Below are 22,687 nucleotides of genomic sequence, written 5' to 3'. Positions count from 1 at the left end.
GCCCCATGATTGTATAACAGCTATTAAAAAAACATACAAACTCTAAGATTGCGAGTATTGACTCATTTCCTATATCCAGTAGTATAATGGACTCGCACTGGCAACCCTTTCATAACGTAAGAATTCTTTAGATCTCCAGCTCTTTGGATTTCGTTTTTCTTCTTCATCTTATTCATCTTTTTGTGTAGACATGACTCTGTCTGTTTTTCAATGTGCCTCCAGCAAGTTGTCATTCCATCGTTTTCGTGGTCTTCCCACTGATTGTCTTCTAGTTCGGGAACTGTCTTTAGCAGTCCTTACTACTCTATTTGTTATTATTTTTCTTAAAATAAGTAATTTTTAAATGAATTGATAAATACTAACGTATATATTACTTCTTTAGGGTTCATCGACACGAAAGCGACAACAAGATGTCGCTGCATAATTTAGCGACCGTCTTCGGACCGACGCTACTGCGTCCCGGTGTTAAAGCCGACAACACTAAACAGAAAGACACTCTGGCCACGGGCACCGTTGACGTGATGGCCCAGGCCGGAATCCTCTACTGCTACCTTCAGGATCTCTTGAACAACTCGCAGAGAATATGCAGATGAGGGGAACTAACCAAAACCAAATCTGTACGTAGTTTCTGGATTGAGGTTTGTTTTGCAGTGTGGAGTAAGAGAAAAATTAGTCCCGAATTTGAGTTTGTTTTTATTTATTTTAAACATTTTTAATCCATATAGAATAAAAAATTAAACAAAATTTATATTTAAATGATAATTATTATTAGATGCATTTGTTTTTTTGCATTACAGATAATATAACTACGATGTTATTGGTCATTGTGTTTTTTTTTAAAGGATGACCTTATTAATTAATATGGTCATGTTGATCTTTTCCAATACACTGTTTGTGGACACAATGCAATATTAGTTGAAAGTCGCCCAATGAGTCACCTGTGAGATTTACGTGTGTTTTAAAACTTCTTGTAAACCAATTATTTAATTGCTTAGATGTGAAAATTGCTTAGACATGTATAGATACTGGGAATATTCACTGCTATACGGTACATATACATAATCACATATCCAACGCTATTGTCCTAAAAATATTCCACGACAAAACATTAATTCATTCTAAATCAATCAATTCATTCACATTAATTCTAAATAATGGTTCAAATCTTCATTCCACATAATTTTGTTGCTATAGCGGTCTCTGGTAGCGTTGATTGCCGCCAGATTTTCCGTAGATTACGCGTAGTACGCTTGACCATGGTATGCTACTAGGTTATACCAGTTTTAGTCCATAAGTCCATAGTTACTTATAGTCCATAAGTCCAGAATCCTCTATATAATATATTTTACCATTCAATTTTTTTCACTATAATAAATTACAAATATACCCACCATCATCATCTTCATTCTCTTTGCCTTATCCCTATGCGGGGTCGGCTTCCCTAATTGTATTTGTCCACACAATTCTATCTCGGATCATATCAATGTTATTCCCTTTACCAACATGTCCTGCCTTATTGTCTCCCCCAGGTCTTCTTTGCTCTTCCTCTCCTACTCCTTCCAGGAATCTGCACTTCAGCTATTCTTCGTATTGGGTGATTAACGTCTCGACGTTGAACATGACCAACCCATATTAACCTATGATCTCTCATTTTGGCACCAACTGGTGCCACACCTAGACTTCCCCTAATATACTCATTTCTAATTTTATCCTTCTTTGTCACTCCACTCATCCATGTAAGCATTCTCATTTCCGCCACATGCATTCGTTGTTACTCTTTCTTTTTCACTGCTCAACATTCAGTTCCGTACATAATAGCCGGTCTTATGGCTGTTTTATAGAATTTTCCATTCAGCTTCATTGGAATTTTTCTGTCACACAACACACCATTCGTTTCTTTCCACTTCATCCATCCAGCCCTAATTCTACTGCATGCATCTCCATCTATTTCTCCATTACTCTGTAATACCGATCCTAGGTACTTAAAACTATTGCTTTTCACAATCATTTCACCATCCAAAGATACGATTTTATTTGTAGTAAATCCATCTTTAAATGACCATCCAAATACTCTGTTTTGTCCTACTAAGTTTTAAACCTTTTTCCTCCAGAGCTTGTCTGCACTGTTCCAGTTTTTGTTCTAAGTCTCTTTCAGTATTTTCTATTAACAGTAAATCATGAGCATACATTAGACACCATGGAATGCTACCCTGTAGTTTCGCTGTTATCTGGTCCAAAACTAATGAGAATAAATAAGGACTAAGCACCAAGCCTTGGTGCAATCCTACTTTCACCTGAAATTTATCAGTCTCTCCCACACCTGTCCTAACACTAGTCGTTACTCCCTCTCACAATCTTTACATATTCGCCAGGGACTCCTTTCTTATTGAGTGCACACCACAGAATCTCTCGAGGAACTCTATCATATGCTTTCTCAAGATCAATGAATACCATATGAGCGTTGGTCTCTTTATTCCTGTATTTTTCCATCAGTTGCCTTACAATGAAAATTGCATCTGTTGATATAAAATTAGAGAAATATGAGTGAAAATATTATTTATCTTCACACGTTCATATACCCCAATGATTTGTCTTAAAACTCCCTATAGAAGAGATGTCCATTAAGGAGGTAAAGAGGGAAAAGTAGGTTGGTCCCGCCAACATATTTTTTATGTCCTTTAGAATAGCTGCAATGGAATAATTTTGACATTTGGACTTCAATTTTTCTTAACTTAACACTACCAAAAAATCAAACCGTGTATTACACCGTATATATATTTGTATACATACATGCAATGTGACTGTAATTATTCATATTAGTTTTTAGTATATTTTGTATAAAACAATAAGCAGAACAAAGTTCGGAATGTGTGGCTAGTTTCGTTTTTATTTGTCTTAATAAGATTAAATATTTATGAGCATTAAAAATATAAATTAGTATTTTTATGTTGAATATAAGTACAAAGTGTTTATTTAGAAGATAAAAGGGTGAATAGAAAGTGTTTTATTTTCTCCATAATTAGTTCGATTATTGTTGAGTCATTACGACTTAGTGTAAATTAGTTTAAAATTCTTAAAAAATTGGAAAAAATAGCAGGAATAAAAATGAAAATATCTATTTATGTGTTCATAGATCATTGCTGATTGCAAGTAGAAACAAATAAAATGTTCTACTTCTATTCTTTCTTAAACGTATCTCCTCTTCTATTACCTTTAAGCCTGATTTATGTTAGGACGGGACGTGTACGACACGGACCATGGAACAACCGGGCTCAGCATGGTGTTTTCATTTAAGGCTTATTTATGTTAGAACAGGGCGTGCACGATACGTGCCGTAGAACATTAGAAAGCGCACGTTCCCGGTGTCGTCCCGTTCCGTTTTATGATAAACTAGCCAATGCTTTTCATATCATACCATTCTTCAACGTGCCCCGTAAGACAGCCGTGTCGTCCAAGTCCGGCTTAAGATCTCGAGCAACACATTCTTCACAAGAACTTCACTTTGATTGTGAAAAGGATTTAATCACATTTTTTCGGTACTGTTAAGCATCGATTGTAAGTTATTAACAACATATACATTTTATAATAATTGAAACAACGAAAAGATTAAGATAAACGTTTATATTAAAAATGGTTGACTCTTTAAGACTTTAGAAGCCGACAGAGATCAAGCAATAGTGATTCGAACAAGTAGTTTTAGTTTATCAGAAATATTTTTGACCGTAGCTCAAAATGTCTTTATCTAGTCACACCATCTTTGGTGCAGCAACTGCGTCCTTAAATAAATGATATTATATTTTTATAAACATAAACGTAAAATTAATATGAAAAAGTCAAATACACAGTGTAGCCAGAGTCCTAACTTCACTCTTAGAGTACCCGATATCCAGTATATATAGAATGATAAAAACATCATCTACTAAAAGGACATATCAATATATGGGACTTCATAAACCGTACACTATGGCGTTACAGCTCAAGACTGAATGAATTTTAACAAGCTGTGATGATCTCGGGAACAAATTCAGTCGAATACAGGATTCTTTTTTATAAGACATTTATTTTAAAACCAAACACAAAATATAAGTAGACCAGGACTAATCTAAAAAACGTGTATTTTTGGATGTGAGAGGTTGCATTCGGATTGTTGCAGATAAAGTTAGGTGACACCTTCAGTAATAATTGACTTATGCTCCTTCTCAAATATGCCCGGAACATTAATAAAAAAATTTATATATTTAAAAATTTCGAAAAACGTCGATTTTGTTCTGCTTTCTTTGCTTATAACTTTAAAACGGTTCGTTTTGGAATAAAGTCGTAGAGAAATAAAATAAAGATAATTGAATTTTGTATGATATACGATTGGTCAAAAATATCTTAAGGTATTACCTTTTCTGCAATATAACAATAAATATAAAATAAGGGAGCAAAATACGCCTGTTGTTATTCAATGTTTCTTAACCACTTTGGTGGCACTTAGAACCTTAGTAATTCGCTTAGAAAATTCTTATAACTTACTTAAATGCTCTACCAAATTTCATTAAAATCGACCTAATCTGCATAATAAATTTGCAATGTAAATGTTTTTAAAAAAGTTCAAATTTTTTAAAATCTTTCCGAACAAAAAGTAGACCATTTAAAAGTTGGCTAATTTTTTTACATATAAAGAGGTGCTCTACCTATCTAATACATTTTACAGAATTAAAATCGGATTATTTAAGGGGCCTCAGCAATGTTTTTAAATTATAAACAATTTTTTTGCTTATAAACAAATAGCTTTGTTTAATAATAAAAAAATTAATTTTTAGTAATGCAAATAATTAAAACCGGTATAATTTGACTTAAACTTTCAAATGCTGTCAGCAGAATTGCTATTTTATTTTTTAATCAAAAGTTATTATCGTTCAAAAATTGCAATTTTTCGATTTTTTGAATGTCTACCGCGTTTATCTCGAAAACTATGCGTCCTACGAAAACACTTGTAAGAACATTTTTTGTTTAGAATTACCCAAGAAATACAAAAAAATGTTTTATTTTGCGAAAAATCGATGTTATGTAATTCCTGTAAGTTCTTTGTTTATAACAATCTTATCGATCAACTTCGATAACAATCTATAACAATTTTATAACAATCTTATCGATATGTCGATCAACTGTTACCCAAAAAATTCGTGTTCTACGGGTCAAAATACATAAAAAAAACTTGGGTAAGTCCATCTAAATAAAGGAGCCCGTAGCACCCCCTCCTGAACACAGCACTAATTTGTTTATTTATAAGTCAAAAATTGTTTATAACTTTAAAACATTGCTGAGACTGCTTAAATAATCCGATTTCAATTCTGTAAAGTGCATTAGATAGGTGGAGTGCTTCTTTATATGTAAAAAAATTGGCAAATTTTGTACGTTCTAGTTTTTGTTGTTCAAGATTTTAAAAAATTTTAATTTTTTAAAAAAAAGTTTAGATTACAAAACTATTATGTAAAATCTAGTAAGTCAATTTTAATGAAACTTGGTGGACGGTTTTAGCACATTATAAAAATTTTCTAAGCGAATTAGGAAGGTTCCAAGTGTAATCTAAGTGATGGAAAAACATTGAATAAGGACAGGCTTGTTTTGCCCCCTTATTTTATATTTATTGCTATTTTGCAGCAAGGGTGTTGAATTAAGACATTTTTAACCAATCGTATCTGATAGAAAATTTAATTATCTTTGTTTTATTCCTATACGACTTTGTTTCAAAATTAATCGTTTTAAAGTTATAAGCAAAGAAAGTAGAAAAAAAAAACGAAATTTTTTGAAATTTTTAAATATTTTTTTTTTTTTATTAATGTTTCGGGCATATTTGAGAAGGAGCATAAGTCAATTATTATTAACGAAGTTATCACCTAACTTTATCCGCAAAAATCCGAATGCCGTCTCTCACATCCACCTAAAAACAGATCCTTCCTGGTCTAAAGGTAATTAGCGTTAATTACTTGTTAATTTCGTTATCAAAATATATTTACGAATATTTAAATTTACAATCAAGATGCATTAGAAATAAACAAACCAAGACACGTTAAATGCATTCCCGAATCATAATTTACAATGTATATAGGGTGTTTCATTAGTAATTGTCCATATAGTAACTGGAGAAACCTTAGCAGAAAATATGAAGATTTAACCTAAAACACTTAAATAAAATATTCCTCCTAACCGAGATACAGAGTGTTTTATTACAAATATCGTAAAATTATTTTAGCCCATTGTTTTAACACCTTCCAATATTTTGTGTTCAAACTTGTCAAACGGTTTACACATGTTAGAGTACTTTAACTAGTGTTAAAAGATAGTTTTCCGCTGTTGCCAGAGGCGTGCTGTAGGGATATTCCTAATTTTTCACCCTCACAATCTACGCCACTGTCGTAATAATCATTTCAGCATGTTTTTTTTTTTTTATTATTTGTTACTTTTTACGTAAATATCATCCTCTTATCTCAATGCGATAGAGTGAGTAGTTTTCAAGTTATTTGCGTTTAAAGGTAAAGGATTCAATAAGATTATGTTTATTTTAAACACATAATCTGATTAATGTTTAAAATGCATAATCTTATTGAATCCATTACCGTTAAACGCAAATAACTTCAAAACTACTCACTATCGCATTGAGACAAAAGGATTATATTTATGTAAAAAGTAACAAAGGATCAAAAACATGCTGAAATGATTATTACGACAGTGGCGTAGATTGTGAGGGGGGAAAAGGGGAAAAATTAAGTATATATCCCTACAGCACGCCTCTGGTAACAGCGGAAAACTATCTTTTAACACTAGTTAAAGTACTCTAACATGTGTAAACCGTTTGTCAAGTTTGAACAAAAAATATTGGAAGGTGTTAAAACAATGGGCTAAAATCATTTTAAGATATTTGTAATAAAACACTCTGTATCTCGGTCAGGAGGAATATTTTATTTAAGTGTTTTCGGTTAAATCTTCATATTTTGTGCTAAGGTTTCTCCAGTTACTATATGGACAATTACTATTGAAACACCCTGTATACATACATTGTAAATCCCAAATAATGAAATAAGTTTATACATTGTAAATTATGATTCGGGAGTGCTTCTAGTAGCATTTAACGTGTCTTTGTTTGTTTATTTTTACTGCATCTTGAATGTAAATTTAGTATACATATATCGGACTTTCGTAAATCTCGGATCGATATGAAGATATTTGATACATGAATAATGATTCTAAACGACTACCCAGTGGATTAGGAATCGGATTTATTTATTAAAGCGAAATAGATGTATAAGGAGAGAATTTCTCGCTCATCTCGCCAGAAGGAAAGAAAGTGGCAGGATCGTTTCGCTCAGCTCGTGTAGCTTAAGATGGGATTGTGACTCATCCAATTTGCCCAGCCCGCCAAGACGATGGGGTTCGGAAGGTTTCGGAATACGTTCAACTCACCTATTATACCTGGATGGGTATTCTTCGGTCAGCACAGAGAGAATAATCAAATGGATTTCTGTTTCTGCATTTATACTGTCAGAGACGGTATAAAAACACGTTTTGCCTAATACATAGGCGTACTGTAGACGATAAAATTATATTATCGTCACAAAGCAGAATAACAGTCGATTGGTGCATTTTAAGAGAGATATATGTTAATCAGTAAAAATTGTATACTGTTTTATCATAATCTTCAAGAAGTTAATAAGTATCTCAATTTTAAAAGTTTAAACTATGTCAAATAGGACGCAGTTGCTGTTTTTTATTCTTAGTAGCTAAGCTAAGAGAATATCCTGCATTTTTAATTTTTTATACAAAAAATCACTGTTAGTATACAGGGTGTCCTCGAAAATAGTGCGTTCCTCAAAGGTATAGGTAGAAGGCACCCTGTAGAGCAAAAAAGTCATATCATTTTTGTCTAAATTCAACCGTTTGACCAAAAAAACGAAAATACATTTTGGTATGCAAATTGAAATCTGGCAACTGCGTGCAGTACAAAATCTAAATGTGTTATTTGCAAAATAGTTATTTTGTAAGTATTAAGTTTATAGATGTTGACAACCTTGAAGTAATAGTAAATAAAATAAAATAAGGAATTATGTTGAAAACCGTAAGTTATAAACGGGCTATTCTTCAGCAGTGCTTTGACTGCGGACGACGTTGCCAGATTATTTAATTTTCTGTAAATAAAAATTCACGTTATATGGCAAACAATGTATTTTTTGGAAACGGTTAACTTTTGAAAACATGTTATAGGACCGTTTTGTTCCTAATTGTGAATCATATCCATACCTTAAAGGAATGTACTATTTTTGGGGACACTGTATAATTAAAATGAATGTAATTTTAACATAGTTTAGTACTTAATCATTTTAAAGATGTTATAATCATATTATTATTACATTATAGACCACTGTAATAATTTGGATTTAAAATAAACACTTTGTACGCCTTTTGTAATTAGTAAGTTTAAAAAAATAAACCACAGTATTTCTTTATTTTCATTTTATTTGTACATTTGTTGTAAACAAAAATTTATTCTTTAATTCAGGTGCTAAATTATCTCGAATTAAGAAAAAATGTAAATTCTAATCCTGAGTTATACGTTTGCAATGATCATTTGTACGTAACTTGATATTGTTTGCTTTTTACACAAATATTGATAAGTGAAAGAACGTAATAGTAATTTTGATGACAATGTATGCGTAAAGACCGACAATCGTTTTCAAAAAATTCTGAAATAAGAATGATTAAATGTTTATAATCAGGACATAATAATCTCTTAATTTTTCATTGGCGCAGCGCGCCAGATAATATTCAAGTACAAATGGCAAATTTCATTTTTTGTGTGACCATAATAATTGTCAAAACTAGAAGCAGCATTGACAGTGGTAATTTTATATTTTGTAGTCTGTTACACTGTATAATCCGTACAATATAAAAATTATTATCGCACTTAAGTTGCATACGTTTTGAAGGAAAAAAATCACTTTTTCAAATAATTGTTCTTTAGAAGCAAAAAATGTATTTTATTTAAAATTTAAACACAGGAAATATTGACAATAATTGTCGATTTTTTCTTGCCGTTTTCTTTGTCCAGTCTTTTTTGCGGTTGGCAGAATATTTCGGTGCAGGTTCATCTCAAATCAAAAATTTTGGCTGGTGATTGAACGAAGGAATTGAAAAAAAAAGAAATTTAAAGTTTTGGAATAAGTTTGAATGAACTTCGTCTAATATTTTTAGCATTTTTTCGATTCTCATCGTTTTTAATTTTTTCTTTTTTTTTCCGTATAAAACAATTTAATTCTAAATCCCTTCGTCCAATCATGAAACAATTCCATAAAAATAAACTGAGCAAAGTTTCAGCAATATTGGTCAATTCGTTCTAGAGAAATCGTGCCTACCGCACGGAAAAACAAAGTTTTAAGAAAAACATGTTTAAAGTTGCTGATTTACGCGGTAAAACCGCACCGCATGCGTATAATAGAAAAGGCAGAGCGCATGTACCGACCGCGCGGTATTCATATTTGTATAACTCCGTTAATATTGCTCGAATTTACTTCAAATTTGGTTTGAATACTTTTGAAGTACTATAATTTCATATGAAATACATTTTTTAAATATGAGATCTATGGAACCCCTTATGAATAGCTGAAATAAACTAACTGTTGCAGACTTCTGTGATTGAAAAAAATAAGAACAGTCATTAGTATTATTCACTAATTTTGATTAAAACCTTCTAATCATTTTTTAATATTTGTGTAGATATGAACTTCTATTACATGTATATACTTATGAGTGATCATTGTCACCAAAATTATAAATAGGATAGAATTAAAAACATAATTATTGTAAAATAGGTTTTGATTGTACAATGGATTACTAAACTCTGACATCACGCGTGGAAAGGAATTTCATCAACTTGTCCAATAACTTGATAACACGTAAAAGCCCATGATGCATATTTTAGTTTAATTATATTCTTAGTTTGTTTTGTATAATAATTTAAAGATTACACACAATACATAACATATAAGTATGCTTAGAATAGTGATAAGCCTTTTTTTATCCATATCATATGAATAAAAATTATAATTAAAATATGTAATGTCTGGTTTCGAATTCCGTTTGGATGGGAAATTGTTGTTTATTAAAAAATTTAATAAATGAAAATAATTTCTATCCTTGTGGGATCGATACTCACCTGAGGGGCCGCAAACGTTTGGATTCAATAATCCTCTCTTTGTAAAGGTTGACTTTACTAAAGTAACAAGATAGTATTCAACACACGCACTAAATATTACTCCCCTGAGCTAGTGATAAACTAACTTATCGTCTAACAAATCATTATGAAATTGACTGGCCCGTTGGTTGTGAAAACCAATGCCAATTAAACACAAAACACATAGGGCTGTTTCACATTATAAGAATTTTGAACGTGCGAGGGTTTTCTCGTGCGGTAGTTTTGACGCACTTGTCCTTTTCACACAATAAGAATTGAGTCGCACGAAGATATTTTGCTGTGTTGTTTGGTATATTAGTTTTATTTACACTTTGTAGCTGAGGTAAGTACATGATACGATGTCTGATATGTATCGTTACAAATGGGTATTTTTTGTCCATACTTTTGTCCTAATGTACTGTAATGCGAATTTAATATTAACGTTTCGACATCTGATTTGGGCGTCGAAATGTTAATAAAATTATTTTTTTAGTTAAATTGTGATTATTATTTAGAATTAGATTATTATTTCCATTTAGAATAGTGTATTAGAAAAATGACACAAGGAAATAGCTTCAGAACAACATTACAATCATGTTTTTCATGTACAGAATTTAAAAGACACGCGTTACAGACATTTCATCCACTCGTTTTTAAATATTGTTTCCCTTGTTTTAAATGTTTTTAGATAATTTCATATAAGACGCCCTACTCCAGTCTTCACTGAGTCGTTTACCCTATAAAACTAAATATAATTTCGTAGAATAAAAGGTGTAGTTATATTATACGGAGCGAAATCAACACCATTCCAAGCATTTCTCGTCAAGTTTCTATCTTTATATATTCCTATTGTTTTGTCCCAAAGAACAGGTCTCGCTTCAATCTGAGACATCATAATATAAAATATATGCACCTACTTCAAACAGCCACAAGGTGTAAATGAAAATAATGTACCAAACAACCAATGAAGCTACCTTCGTGCGACTGAACGACAGTATCATATGAAAGGATGCATTAAGTTCCCTAGTGCTACTGAGTGCGTAAAGACAACACGGCTGCCGTCTGTAGTTCTTGTAGCAAGGGACGACATAAACACGGCGACTTCACCGAACGTTTCAACCACCGTCTAGTGAGAAAGGCTCCATATGATCACATGAACCACCATTAGAATGTCTTCGTGCGTTCTAACCCTCACACGTTTAAATTCTTATAATGTGAAACAGCGCATACACGCATTCAGAAATCGTTGATTCTTAAAACTTTTCACTTATAATCGAATTTTATTGTAAATGCATAAAATCAACAGTAAACGTATTGTAGGTTCCCTATAACCTATAACCCTATATTAACAGCTGTTTATGGAATATTTTTAGGCCGAAAACTTTAGTATGAATACTACAAAAAAACCAATACCTACCAATATCTACAACTAAAATATGTCTCATGGGTGTTAAGGTGTAGAAGTTTTACTTTGTCTTGTAATTAAGTTAATAGTTCATTTTAGCGCAAAAATATTTTTCGGCTTTAAAAATTAATTAAGTATCTAGGAGGCAGCTTTGTACGGGATCCAAATCTATGTCGACCTTCACCCATCTGTTTACCGGATGAAACATTTTTTTTTATTAAACTCCATACATTTTCAAATACGACTTGAATGGGGGTTGCCTATCAAAATCTTATCATAGCTCTCCTTAAGGGGGATGTAGGGTTTGAAATCAACATTTCAAGCACATTTATGTGAATTTTTTTTGAACGTATGGTAGAATTATTTTATTTTTAAATTAAATAAGCATATTCAGTACAATTCATAAAATGTTCGAACAAAAAATTCAAGGAAACATATTGAAAAATATGCCAATGGTGGCAAATTTTTAAAAGGCACCTCAAAAAACAATGGATTTTGCGGTGGACATAAAAATTTATCACTAAATTATCATAAATCATTAACAAAAAAATCAAAAAGATTTTATTCGCTTATACAGTGGTCGGCAAAGTGCGGTTCCGGAGCCGCATGTGGCTCTTTGGCTCCTTAGGTGCGCCTCTTGTACAAATATCAACGGAAAGCGCAATAATATTTTCCGTTAATAAAAATTGGTAGGAAAATAATTACGTCTTATTCTGATAAATTATTTTTTATCAAGCTTACAAACTTTAACATTTGTCAAAAATCCTCTTAATGCTACAACAGAGTTGAAATTTTCTCTTTTTGAAATTGGCATTAGTAGATTTGAAATACAATTTCTGGATTTAAAAAACAGGGAGGTATGGCGCTTTAAATGCGAACGTCTTTGTGTTCAATTGGAAATGTTGGAGAAGAAAAAATATTCACAACAGAAGAAGTGGTCTGCTTTGAATGGCCTGGAAAAGGAAGAAATAATAATTTTCAACGCTTGGAATAATATTCCTAATTCTTATGATCAGCTAAAAAAGCTCACGTTCGCTGTTCTTTCCCTTTTCGGTTCTACATATCAACATTTAAAAAAAAAATAGGATTTTGCTCCAAAAATTTTGTAAAAAATACAGTGTTGTAGGAAATAAAACCCTAAAAAACGAAAGAAAATAGAAGTTTCTACGATGATTAGAAACGAAGATCGCCAAAAAACGAAAAAATACATTTTTATTTTTTGGGGAGTCATGGATGGAACTAGGGGTTTAAACATTTTTTTGGTCGTATACTTTTTGATGTAGTGGTTTTGGTGTAGTGAACACGTGGTTCTCTTATTTTTGGAATACCGCTGGGAGCATTTTTCACTATCTTAACCGACTGACTAGACCCTTTTAGCGTAATAAAAGTTTGCTGAACAACGAGATTTGGCTCCCAATTTTTTTTTAAATTGTTGTAGTGTTCATATTTGGCTCTTTGGCTAAAAAGTTTGCCGACCACTAGCTTATGAGTTTCTCTTGATAACGCTGTAACTTTTTTTTAGTTTTAACGATTTTCGATATCACTCAGAAGTCAAAACAACGATTTTTTTTGCAAAAAGTGTGAAAATTAACATATTTATTGTTGTTAACCAAAAAATAAGCATAAAACAAAAATATCTCGGCAACGTTACCTCACAAAATTTCTAAAAAATATACATACAAAACTTCATGTGGATGTGGATGTCCATCGTCTTTGAAAAAGGAAATTTTGAAGAAAAAAACGCGTCTAAAATTTTTTCAAATTTTATTTTCAATTTCTTTTTTGTGTGTCAAAGCGTAAAGTGATGCACACCGAAACATGTTTTTGAATCGTGAAGTAACAAACAACGTTAACTAAACAAAGATAATTAACATTTTTTTAATTACGGTAGGTGGAGGTATGGTTTGAGTTAAATGTCCTCACCTTCAACTCGCTTTGCAGCAGCTTCTAAGCGTTGTGAGAAACGTTCAACAGCTGTTCTTTTTTTATAAATTACTGCGAGATTCAAAAACACATTCCGGTGTGCATCACTTTAAGATTTGACAGATCAAAACGAAATTGAAAATTTTAAACGCGTTTTTCTCAAGACTCCTCAACATATACCTTAAAGATAGCTATGAACATATTTTGATAGGCAAACAATGCAGCACTTATGTGTCTATGTATGAAATTTAATAAAAAAAATTGTTTTCATCAGTTAGGTGAAGGTTGGCCTAGATTCGTATCTTAGACTATTAGTATTGTAATGATGATAAGCATCAACTGAGTAATTTTTATCTAGATTGAGACTGCTTCTTAAATAAATTCGACTGGTGAAGCAAAGTATTAGCTGTGAAATAACTTAAACATATATAAATCTAAATTATCCTTTTAGAGCTTCTTATACAAATCAAGTGTTACATTTTTATGGACCATTTTTATAGGTATATAGAGTATCATATATTTAAAGCCGGGCTTTGCATACAACTTTGGATTTTTCCTTGTAGAAGTAAAGTTGTTAAATTGTGTTTGCCAAGTCCATAATTGAAGAAATATATACTGTGCAGGAAACTAATTGTGGACTGTAGAAGATATTTATTTTTACATAGATCGAATGTTTCTTTAATTACGCTACAAGTAAAAATATTAGACAAAAATACATAATTGGTAAAAAATGTCTCTGTAATTAATAAATTAATATTGTTTCGGGTAGCAACCCGATAGATCCATTTATCGTCGGTTGTAATCACCGCTTCACATTCTAAATGAATCCACACGTTGATGAACGGGATTGGACACTATGAAATCCCAAACATATACGTTCATTGTTTTTCATTCTTATTGTATTGAACTCAATTTATATGAGGAAAGAGATGAGGGAAACATCGGAAGCATCTGATTGTACTTGTGGTTTTGGTGTGCTTTCCTAACTGTCAGCAGTAATTAACTCCTATTAGCAACTCCCAAATATTTAGTTTTAATTATATTTACTCCGTGTGGAGAGAAGATCTAGTACATAACAGCCCTTTTTTCGTTCCTCTCTACTATCAACTCTTAAGGGAGTGTTCTGCGCCAAGAGACCAAGACAAAGTTCTCTTAAAACAAAGTAAATATATTTAAGATATTTATATACGGTTCAAAATAAATAAAATCAAATATAAGTCTATCTTATTACTGTCATCAAAACATAATAGTAATATTAAAACCATACAATACACAACACGATCCGTATATACAATAACAATCTCGCTACATGGAATCAACCTATCTACACATTCAGACTCGGTGACATCGCATATCAATTCAATGCGATAACATTGAACAGCGACACAAAGTCACCCGTCCATCGTTACTACCGCTCACTGCGGTAACGGTTCCGGTGGAACGCCACGTCAATACTGCGGCACCTACCTAGGCATTGAGCTATTCCTAATTCAACACGTCAGGAACAACTGATCCTATGATTCTCCTTCTCGTCTTAAATACGCTCTCCGTGCCACTTCTCCTTGTGTTTCGTCTAGTGGGGTATCCGCCAGCACGGATACTCCTTCGATCATCTACAGTCGACCGGCCCCGATCGCCAGCTGTGGAATCATATTACAAATCAATGATTCTAAAGTGATGCAAGGCCGGAATATGATTTTGAATCACGGAGTAATCTAGAAAAAAGAAAGGAAGCACCTGTTAAACGTTCGCACTACGCTCAAGCGCGATGGCACTAAGCCGGTGCAAAACGAGTCGAAGGTAGGCTGCATAATATAACCCAAAAGCAAAAACTACCGTTACGCGGTATTTTTAATTTGAGCACATTGAGACAAATATTTGATATTGGCCCAGAGATGAAAGTGTTAAATGTTGCTATTAAATTGGAAATACAAATATTAACTAGGAAAAACACGTAAATATCCTTGCAGTATATAGAGCCTTTTCCCAAGTAACTATGATAACCTCGTATATGTTGACATACGTGTTTTCATCTAAAATGAGGTTGTGTTTATGATTATTTACGAGGTTTTCATTTTTCATAACTTATTGCACACCTCCAAATATTAGGTAGATACAGTACAAATCTTTTGATTTAAGGTTCATAAAATGTTTCTATATACCGGACTACCTTTTATTGTTCACAAAAAACATTTCTCTAAGTCGAATCTCTCAAACAAACACTCCAAATTAAGTACCAATTTCTTGGTTATAAATATACGTGGTATTCACACTAAGTCAAGAGAGCAATTATACGTGGTTTCTTTTTTCGGCTGTAGAAAATAGTCTGGTGTATTTGGATTTTTGCTAACAGTTGTAAATCGTGAGATACAAGGTTTTCAAACTAAAACCACCAAAATATCATTTTCGAAAAAAAAATGAGATACGAAGTTTTCACACTAAGCCAACGTAATATCTGAATAATAAGTCAATATCTTAAATACAATAATTAACTCGTTTTGAACTTGGCAACCATTTAACGCCTGTTACTGTATTATAATTTTTTATCGTATTTTGACAAACAATCATACGTATTAAATCAAATCATAAAATAAAGAAAAATACATTTTTCCAGTTAAAATTCGTTTCATGATAATATGGCGTATACCATAAAGATATTTAGGATACACGTTACGTTAGAAGTAAATATTGGTTCTTTAACCTTCCGATGACCAACCTTTTTTTGTTACACGGATGACCAACGGGGGTAAAAAATGACCCCAAGTCAAAAATGACAATTGACAAAAAAATGAAGTTGTTTTAAGAAATGTAATAATGTATTCGTAATTTTAATGTTACTATTGTATAAATAAATTATAAATAAACATTAGTAAAACATATTTTTAATTACAACTGAACAAAAACAGGAATCATCATTCTGAACTTAGAACTAAAGAAATTTTCAAATATACACTAATTACGTCGCCACAGGTTTAGCAAACCATTTTTTTTTTTTCAGTAGGTATTGAAATGTTTCTTACATACAATTCCACATAATAGACGGTATTTACTTAATATAAAATTGGAATATGGAAGGCCAAGGCAGTTCGTCTTTGACCCCAAATTCAGAAACTATTTTTTTTTTTTCGTAAAATATAGGGATTTTTTTTTATTACAAAATATGAGGGTATCTAGAATGATATTAAAGTCAAATAAAAAAATAATGAGTTTAAAATTGAAAATATTTCTGAATTTATTAAATAAAAACATGCATTGGGGTCCAAATTTACCCCTCTTGGTCATCCGAGGGTTAATAGCAAATGATCTTCGCTTCAATCACGTACAGTTAAAACTGTATAAGAAAGTTATGTACATATATTTGGACACATAAAATTCCAGATTCTGGTCATAACATGGTAATAGAAAAAATCTGGTCATATTACGGCATTGCTATCATTTGAGAGTACATATTTTCTTAATATTATTCGTGTTATAATGTATTTTTTTATTTAAAATATCCAGAAGTATCAACAGTATTATTCAGAATTGTATAAAATATTACGTTGTTCTATTAATTGATTATATAATTTGTCAAAATACGATGAGCTAAAAATAGTTTTGAAAAGAAATTAGTTTTCCCCCACTATTTATATGTATATACATTTCATGTCCATTTTTCTTGTAACTGTAAGTATTCTTGTAAATGTGTGATTGTATGTAATATTTGTTATTTTATTATCAGTTGGTTCTGGTATTGGCTTACCTGAAAACTAGAAAAGAAAGTACAGAGAATTATTGTATCAGTTATACTTAGTAATTTATAAAGAAAACCAAAAAATATATAATGTAAAAATGCTAAAATAAATAGAAGCAATTTATATAATTGTAAACTTAAATAAACGTTTTTTTTATAAGAATATTTATATTGCTTACAGTAGAAATCAGTGTTGAGAACTTCACAGTATTGAGAAAATGTTTTATGAAATAAATAAAGAACGGAGTAGTAATATCTGATATACTTCCTTTACACTTGTGCTTGGTATACACGACAACGATTTATCGTAGTAATGTGACTGTGCAGTTCGCTGGTTCAGTTTACCGAACGTCCATTGAGTGTCCACAGGTCTCCAAAATTTGCATCGATCATCAGTTCCCTCTGTCGAAGCTCAGACTATAAACATGTCATCCGTGATAGAGGACGTGCTTGCGACAGCCTGCCTTATTTTGTGCAAAAACAGATAGTCCAGAAAGCCACTGCGCATCCGCTAGAAAAAATATTCCGATTCGGATTTTTTGCACAGTCTTACTCAAAAAGGACCCTTTTAACAAATTTGCATGTTGCCAGGACCAAAAGAGGGTCAAAAATTTTTGAAACGTTTTTTTTTGTTTTTTTTTTCCTAAAATTATTTTTTTTGCATGGAACAAAGTTTTTTTAGGTTTTTTGGATCATTCCAAACAGAAAAGGTCTTTAGTGACTTTTCTCTAAAGTTGATAGTTTTTGACATATAAGCGATTAAATATTGAAAAATTGCGAAATCGGCCATTTTTAACCTTCAAAAACTATGTGAAAAACTTAAAATTTGAATGTTGCCGAGGTAGGTAGATATTCTTTAAACATCGATTGATGAAATCCCGAAGAGTTTTTTGCAATACAGTATTCAGAACTCCTTTGTTTTTTAATTTCTAATCACGCGTGCGCGACACTATTTTCCACCGTTGCAGGTGTATACAGTATGGTGCAAATGAAAGGAATAAATTCGTTATTTCGTAAACCTGCGACTTTAGGGAAAAAACCCGAAACAGGTCGATTTTTATTTTTAAGTTATGATATTGTGGCATATATGGTATACTAGTGACGTCATCCGTCTGGGCGTAATGACGTAATCGATGATTTTTTTAAATGAGAATAGGGGTCGTGTGGTAGCTCATTTGAAAGGTTTTTCAATTCTCTATGCAGTAATGTAAACATTTACATAATTATTTATACATGGTGTTCAAAAAAATTTTATTTAATTAAATTATTTGACATAAAAAAAGTAGAAGGACACCCTGTATAAATAATTATATAAATGTTTATATTAGTGCATAGAGAATTGAAGAATCTTTCAAATGAGCTAGCACACGACCCCTATTCTCATTTAAAAAAAAACCATCGATTACGTCATCACGCCCAGATGGATGACGTCGCTAGTATACCATATATGCCACAATATCGTAACATAAAAATAAAAATCGACCTGTTTCGAGATTTTTGCTTAAAGTCGCCGGTTTACGAAATAACGAATTTATTCCTTTCATTTGCACCATACTGTCGGTGGAAAATAGTGTCGCGCATGCTTGATTAGCAATTAAAAAACAAAGGAGTTTTGAATAGTGTATTGCAAAAAACTTTCCGAGATTTCATCAATCGATGTTTAAAGAATATCTACCTACCTTGGCAACATTCAACTTTTCAATTTTTCGCATAGTTTTTGAGAGTTAAAAATGGCCAATTTTGCAATTTTTCAATTTTTAATCGCTTATATGTCAAAAACTATCAACTTCAGAGAAATGTCACTAAAGACCTTTTCTGGTTGGAATGATCCAAAAAACCTAAAAAAAACTTTGTTCCATAAAAAAAAAATTTGACCCACTTTTGGACCTGGCAACATGCAAATTTGTTAAAAGGGGCCCTTTTTGAGTAAGATTGTGCCAAAAATCCGAATCGGAATATTTTTCCTAGCGGATGCGCAGTGGCTTTCTGGACAAAGAAGAAAAGGAGTCTGTGGTGTAAGGATTGGCTTCTCAAAAGAAGACATACTCTCACCTAAAGACTATAGCGGGATAAAATGCTCAAAACTACCCCCGCAACTATCAGTCCCGCGACTTTGATAAAGCGCGGGGCTGTGATTTTGATAAGGCATATAAAATTTGCCTTCATACAACTTTCTAGCTTTACAGAGGCCATAGAACCTCTTGAACAGAGAAAAGTGCCTTTTTCCGACTTTATTTTTTGTGAGCGCAATTTTGCTTTAAAAAATCTTAAAAAATTCAAGGAGATGTATCTTTTGAATAAAAAACAGTCTGATTTTTTCAGATTTTTTAATTGAAAATTGGGCCTAGCAAAAATTATTGAAACTTTCAATATTTTTTGGGTTATGTTAAGAATTTTTGGCTTACTTTTGAATAGCAATTTCTTGTGTATTTTTTTTTCGTTCTTTTGAATGGCAGATGCAGAATTTTTAATTGGTGGCTCAAGTAGCCAATGCTTCAGCCACTCTAAATCTGAAAATACTTAAATAAGGGATAACTTTAATGTAGTAAAAGCGTTTAAATACGAATCAGAATGAAACAGGCCAGAAGCACATTTACAAAAATGAAGAGGCTTCTCTGCTGTCGAGACTTAACCTTGAGTTAAACATATGCCTGCTATCCACATTATATTACGGAATGGAATGACGCGATGATACAGGAGGCATTCGAGATGTGGATGTACCGAAGAGTGCTGAAGATCTTATGGATAGATAGAATATCCAACGTAGAGGTAATGCTGTGCATAAGGAAAGATAAGTAAGACTACCAATTAAGAGAAGAAAACTGAGATATATGGGACATGTCCTGAGAGGAGATAAACATCATATCCAGGGCATTGTGCAAGGAAAATTCCAGGAAAAAAAGATTCATAGGAAGGAGACGTAACTCATGGCTGAAGAACTTTAGGGAATGGTTTAGATGTAATAACAACGAATTATTTAGAGCTGCGGTCTCAAAAATAAAAATCGCTCTGATGATTGCCAACCTCGAAGCGGAGACGGCACCCAGAGAAGAAGAAAAATACATGATCTCTCCCTGTTCGAGCTTTTCATGTTACACATATCTGTAGATATTTGCAGAGGAAAGGTTTGGATCGAAGTGTCACAAGAGTAGCGGTTGTACATGTTATACTGGGCGACTTACAGAAGTATTCCTTGATTTTCGTTTCCAATATAAGAAAATCTGTATTGACATTTTGGACAAGGTCCTACATTAACCTATCACCTATATCAGCGTTTTGGACATAACAAATTGAAGGAAACCAAATATTGATTACTATTTACTTGTTGAAATATACAATAGTTCAAATACGTTAAAATTGAATAATGGATAAGATACAAGACAACAAAGCTATTAGTAAAACTTGTGATGAAATTAGTTTAGTATTAGATGAATAGTTGTCATTAAAAATATACGTTATTTTCACTGTTATAAATTTCAAATAATGATTTATGACATCACCTGAGACACTGAAAAACAATAAATAACTTGTAAGCTTTTAATAAATCCATTTAGGGACCACAAAATACACATAACGAATTTCTAAGCAAACATTTGTGAACCAAAGTTTTACTAATTTAAACCGATGCTATAATTCTCGTACTATATCTAATAGCCAGAATCATTCAGTCTTATGGTATACCTATTATGATAATATACTATACCTGCATTCAAATTATATTTTATATACATTTGTAATTGATTGCAATACAGATATTTATAAACTTATAGATCGTGTTTATGTTTTTCTCCCTAATAAAAAATAAGTATTTCCAGAATCTCTGAATGACTTAACCTAAATAACCATAGACTCGTTGGAAACCGTAACTTAAATCAACCTTGTCTAGAAGAAGAATAATCTGTTCATCATGATCAGAGTGTTACAGCCCTAGTTAAGCCTCGATCTTCCCCAGTTCTTCCTTGTATCTTCGTCCACACCGCACTTCCACCTTAGTCTTGGTCTACCGCTGTTCCTATTTGCTACCGCTAATAGGCTTCGTCTAGGTGGGTAATTTTAATTTATATTTTCTATCATTGTAAAGCAGGACTTTTCTATCACACTAAAAGAAGCAGGAATTAACAACCAAGATCTGAAAATAATTAGAAACCTTTACTGGAATCAGACTGCAAACCTCAGAGTTGACGTTGAACACACCGAATATGTGAAAATCATGCGTGGAGTGAGGCAAGGCTGCATTTTGTCCCCCCTAATATTAAATATTTACTCTGAAACCTTTCGAACTATCTGTACAGTAAGGGAAAAGCCCTTACTGTATAATATAATATGTATCGAAAAAATGTATATAATTTTAAGTAATTTAGGTTGTTACAAAAGATATTGTTTCTACATACACAAACAAAACGAAGGTTGATTGACGAAGTTTGTTTATGTAACCTCGCAGATACTCATGTATAGTTTACTTCCAAAGTCCGATTGGAAGAAGAGATAAATAGCCCACAGACGGATTAAATTGAGCATTATAGTATTGTCATTATTCATAGTAAGATTAAGATCGTTACTATGCTAGTGAGCCGTCCTGCGAGAAGGGTGTCCTGAAGGACTACCCCGCGAAACAACATCTTAGTAACCTTATGTTGATGGATGTTGTAAATCATACATAAAGTTATAAGTTAGAGTCAGTGTTTCAACTCGACATACCAACCCTGCAACGTATCATGTCAATCTACCAACTTAACATATCGAAGCTTTTCACGAAACTGAAAAAGATATTCTACTAAACGGGTACCGGCTAAATAACATCAGGTATGCAGATGACACCATAGTATTTGCGAACAACCTAGAAGACCTACAAGTTCTTATGAACAACATCACGCATTACAGTCAACAATAGAGAGTTATCAAGTAAAATTCTATCCATCCGTTATTTTGACACGTAAACGCTATTTTTTTACGGTATAAGTTTTAACGTATATGTAATTTTAGAGTTATCAAGTGGTCGAATTTCTGCTTCACGTTAATAGTTGGCAGCTGTCAGTCAAATTTCGTATTTGACAGCAAAATAATTAAATTTTTTTAAATTTCTTTCTGTTTTTGTTTTCTTTCACCCAAGATACATATTTTGTAATTTTGCCTTGTTTTGTACAATTTGGATTTCAAATTTTTCTAAAAAATATGGAAGAGATCTAACAGGCAATGTTACTTGAAGCCAATGACGATGATATAGAGTACTTAATACTAAATCTCATTTTAAATGATACATCCTGTCTTTAATTTCGATACCTTAGAACCTGAACAAGCCAAACAGTATTTTCGGTTTGAAAAACAGGATATTCCAAGGCTTGTACAATTGTTAGGGATACCAGATATAATTGTAACAGAAACTGGTCATACCTGTACTGGTAAGTAATGCTGA

General features: G+C 32.2%; 1 protein-coding gene across 1 annotated transcript in view; it reads left to right on the top strand.

The window, feature by feature from the left end:
* Positions 1-21,041, top strand: part of LOC114327117 (active breakpoint cluster region-related protein) — a 140,628-nt gene extending 119,587 nt beyond the window's left edge. The window contains exon 14 of the mRNA XM_028275620.2: positions 383-21,041. Coding sequence (XP_028131421.1) covers positions 383-593 — 211 coding nt within the window. The 3' untranslated portion in view covers positions 594-21,041. The remainder of the gene's footprint in view (positions 1-382) is intronic.
* Positions 21,042-22,687: the final 1,646 nt, after the last annotated feature.

This window comes from Diabrotica virgifera, chromosome 7, assembly GCF_917563875.1.
Source record: "Diabrotica virgifera virgifera chromosome 7, PGI_DIABVI_V3a".
NCBI classification, from domain to species: domain Eukaryota; kingdom Metazoa; phylum Arthropoda; class Insecta; order Coleoptera; family Chrysomelidae; genus Diabrotica; species Diabrotica virgifera.
This window is presented reverse-complemented; position numbering and strand designations above follow the sequence as displayed.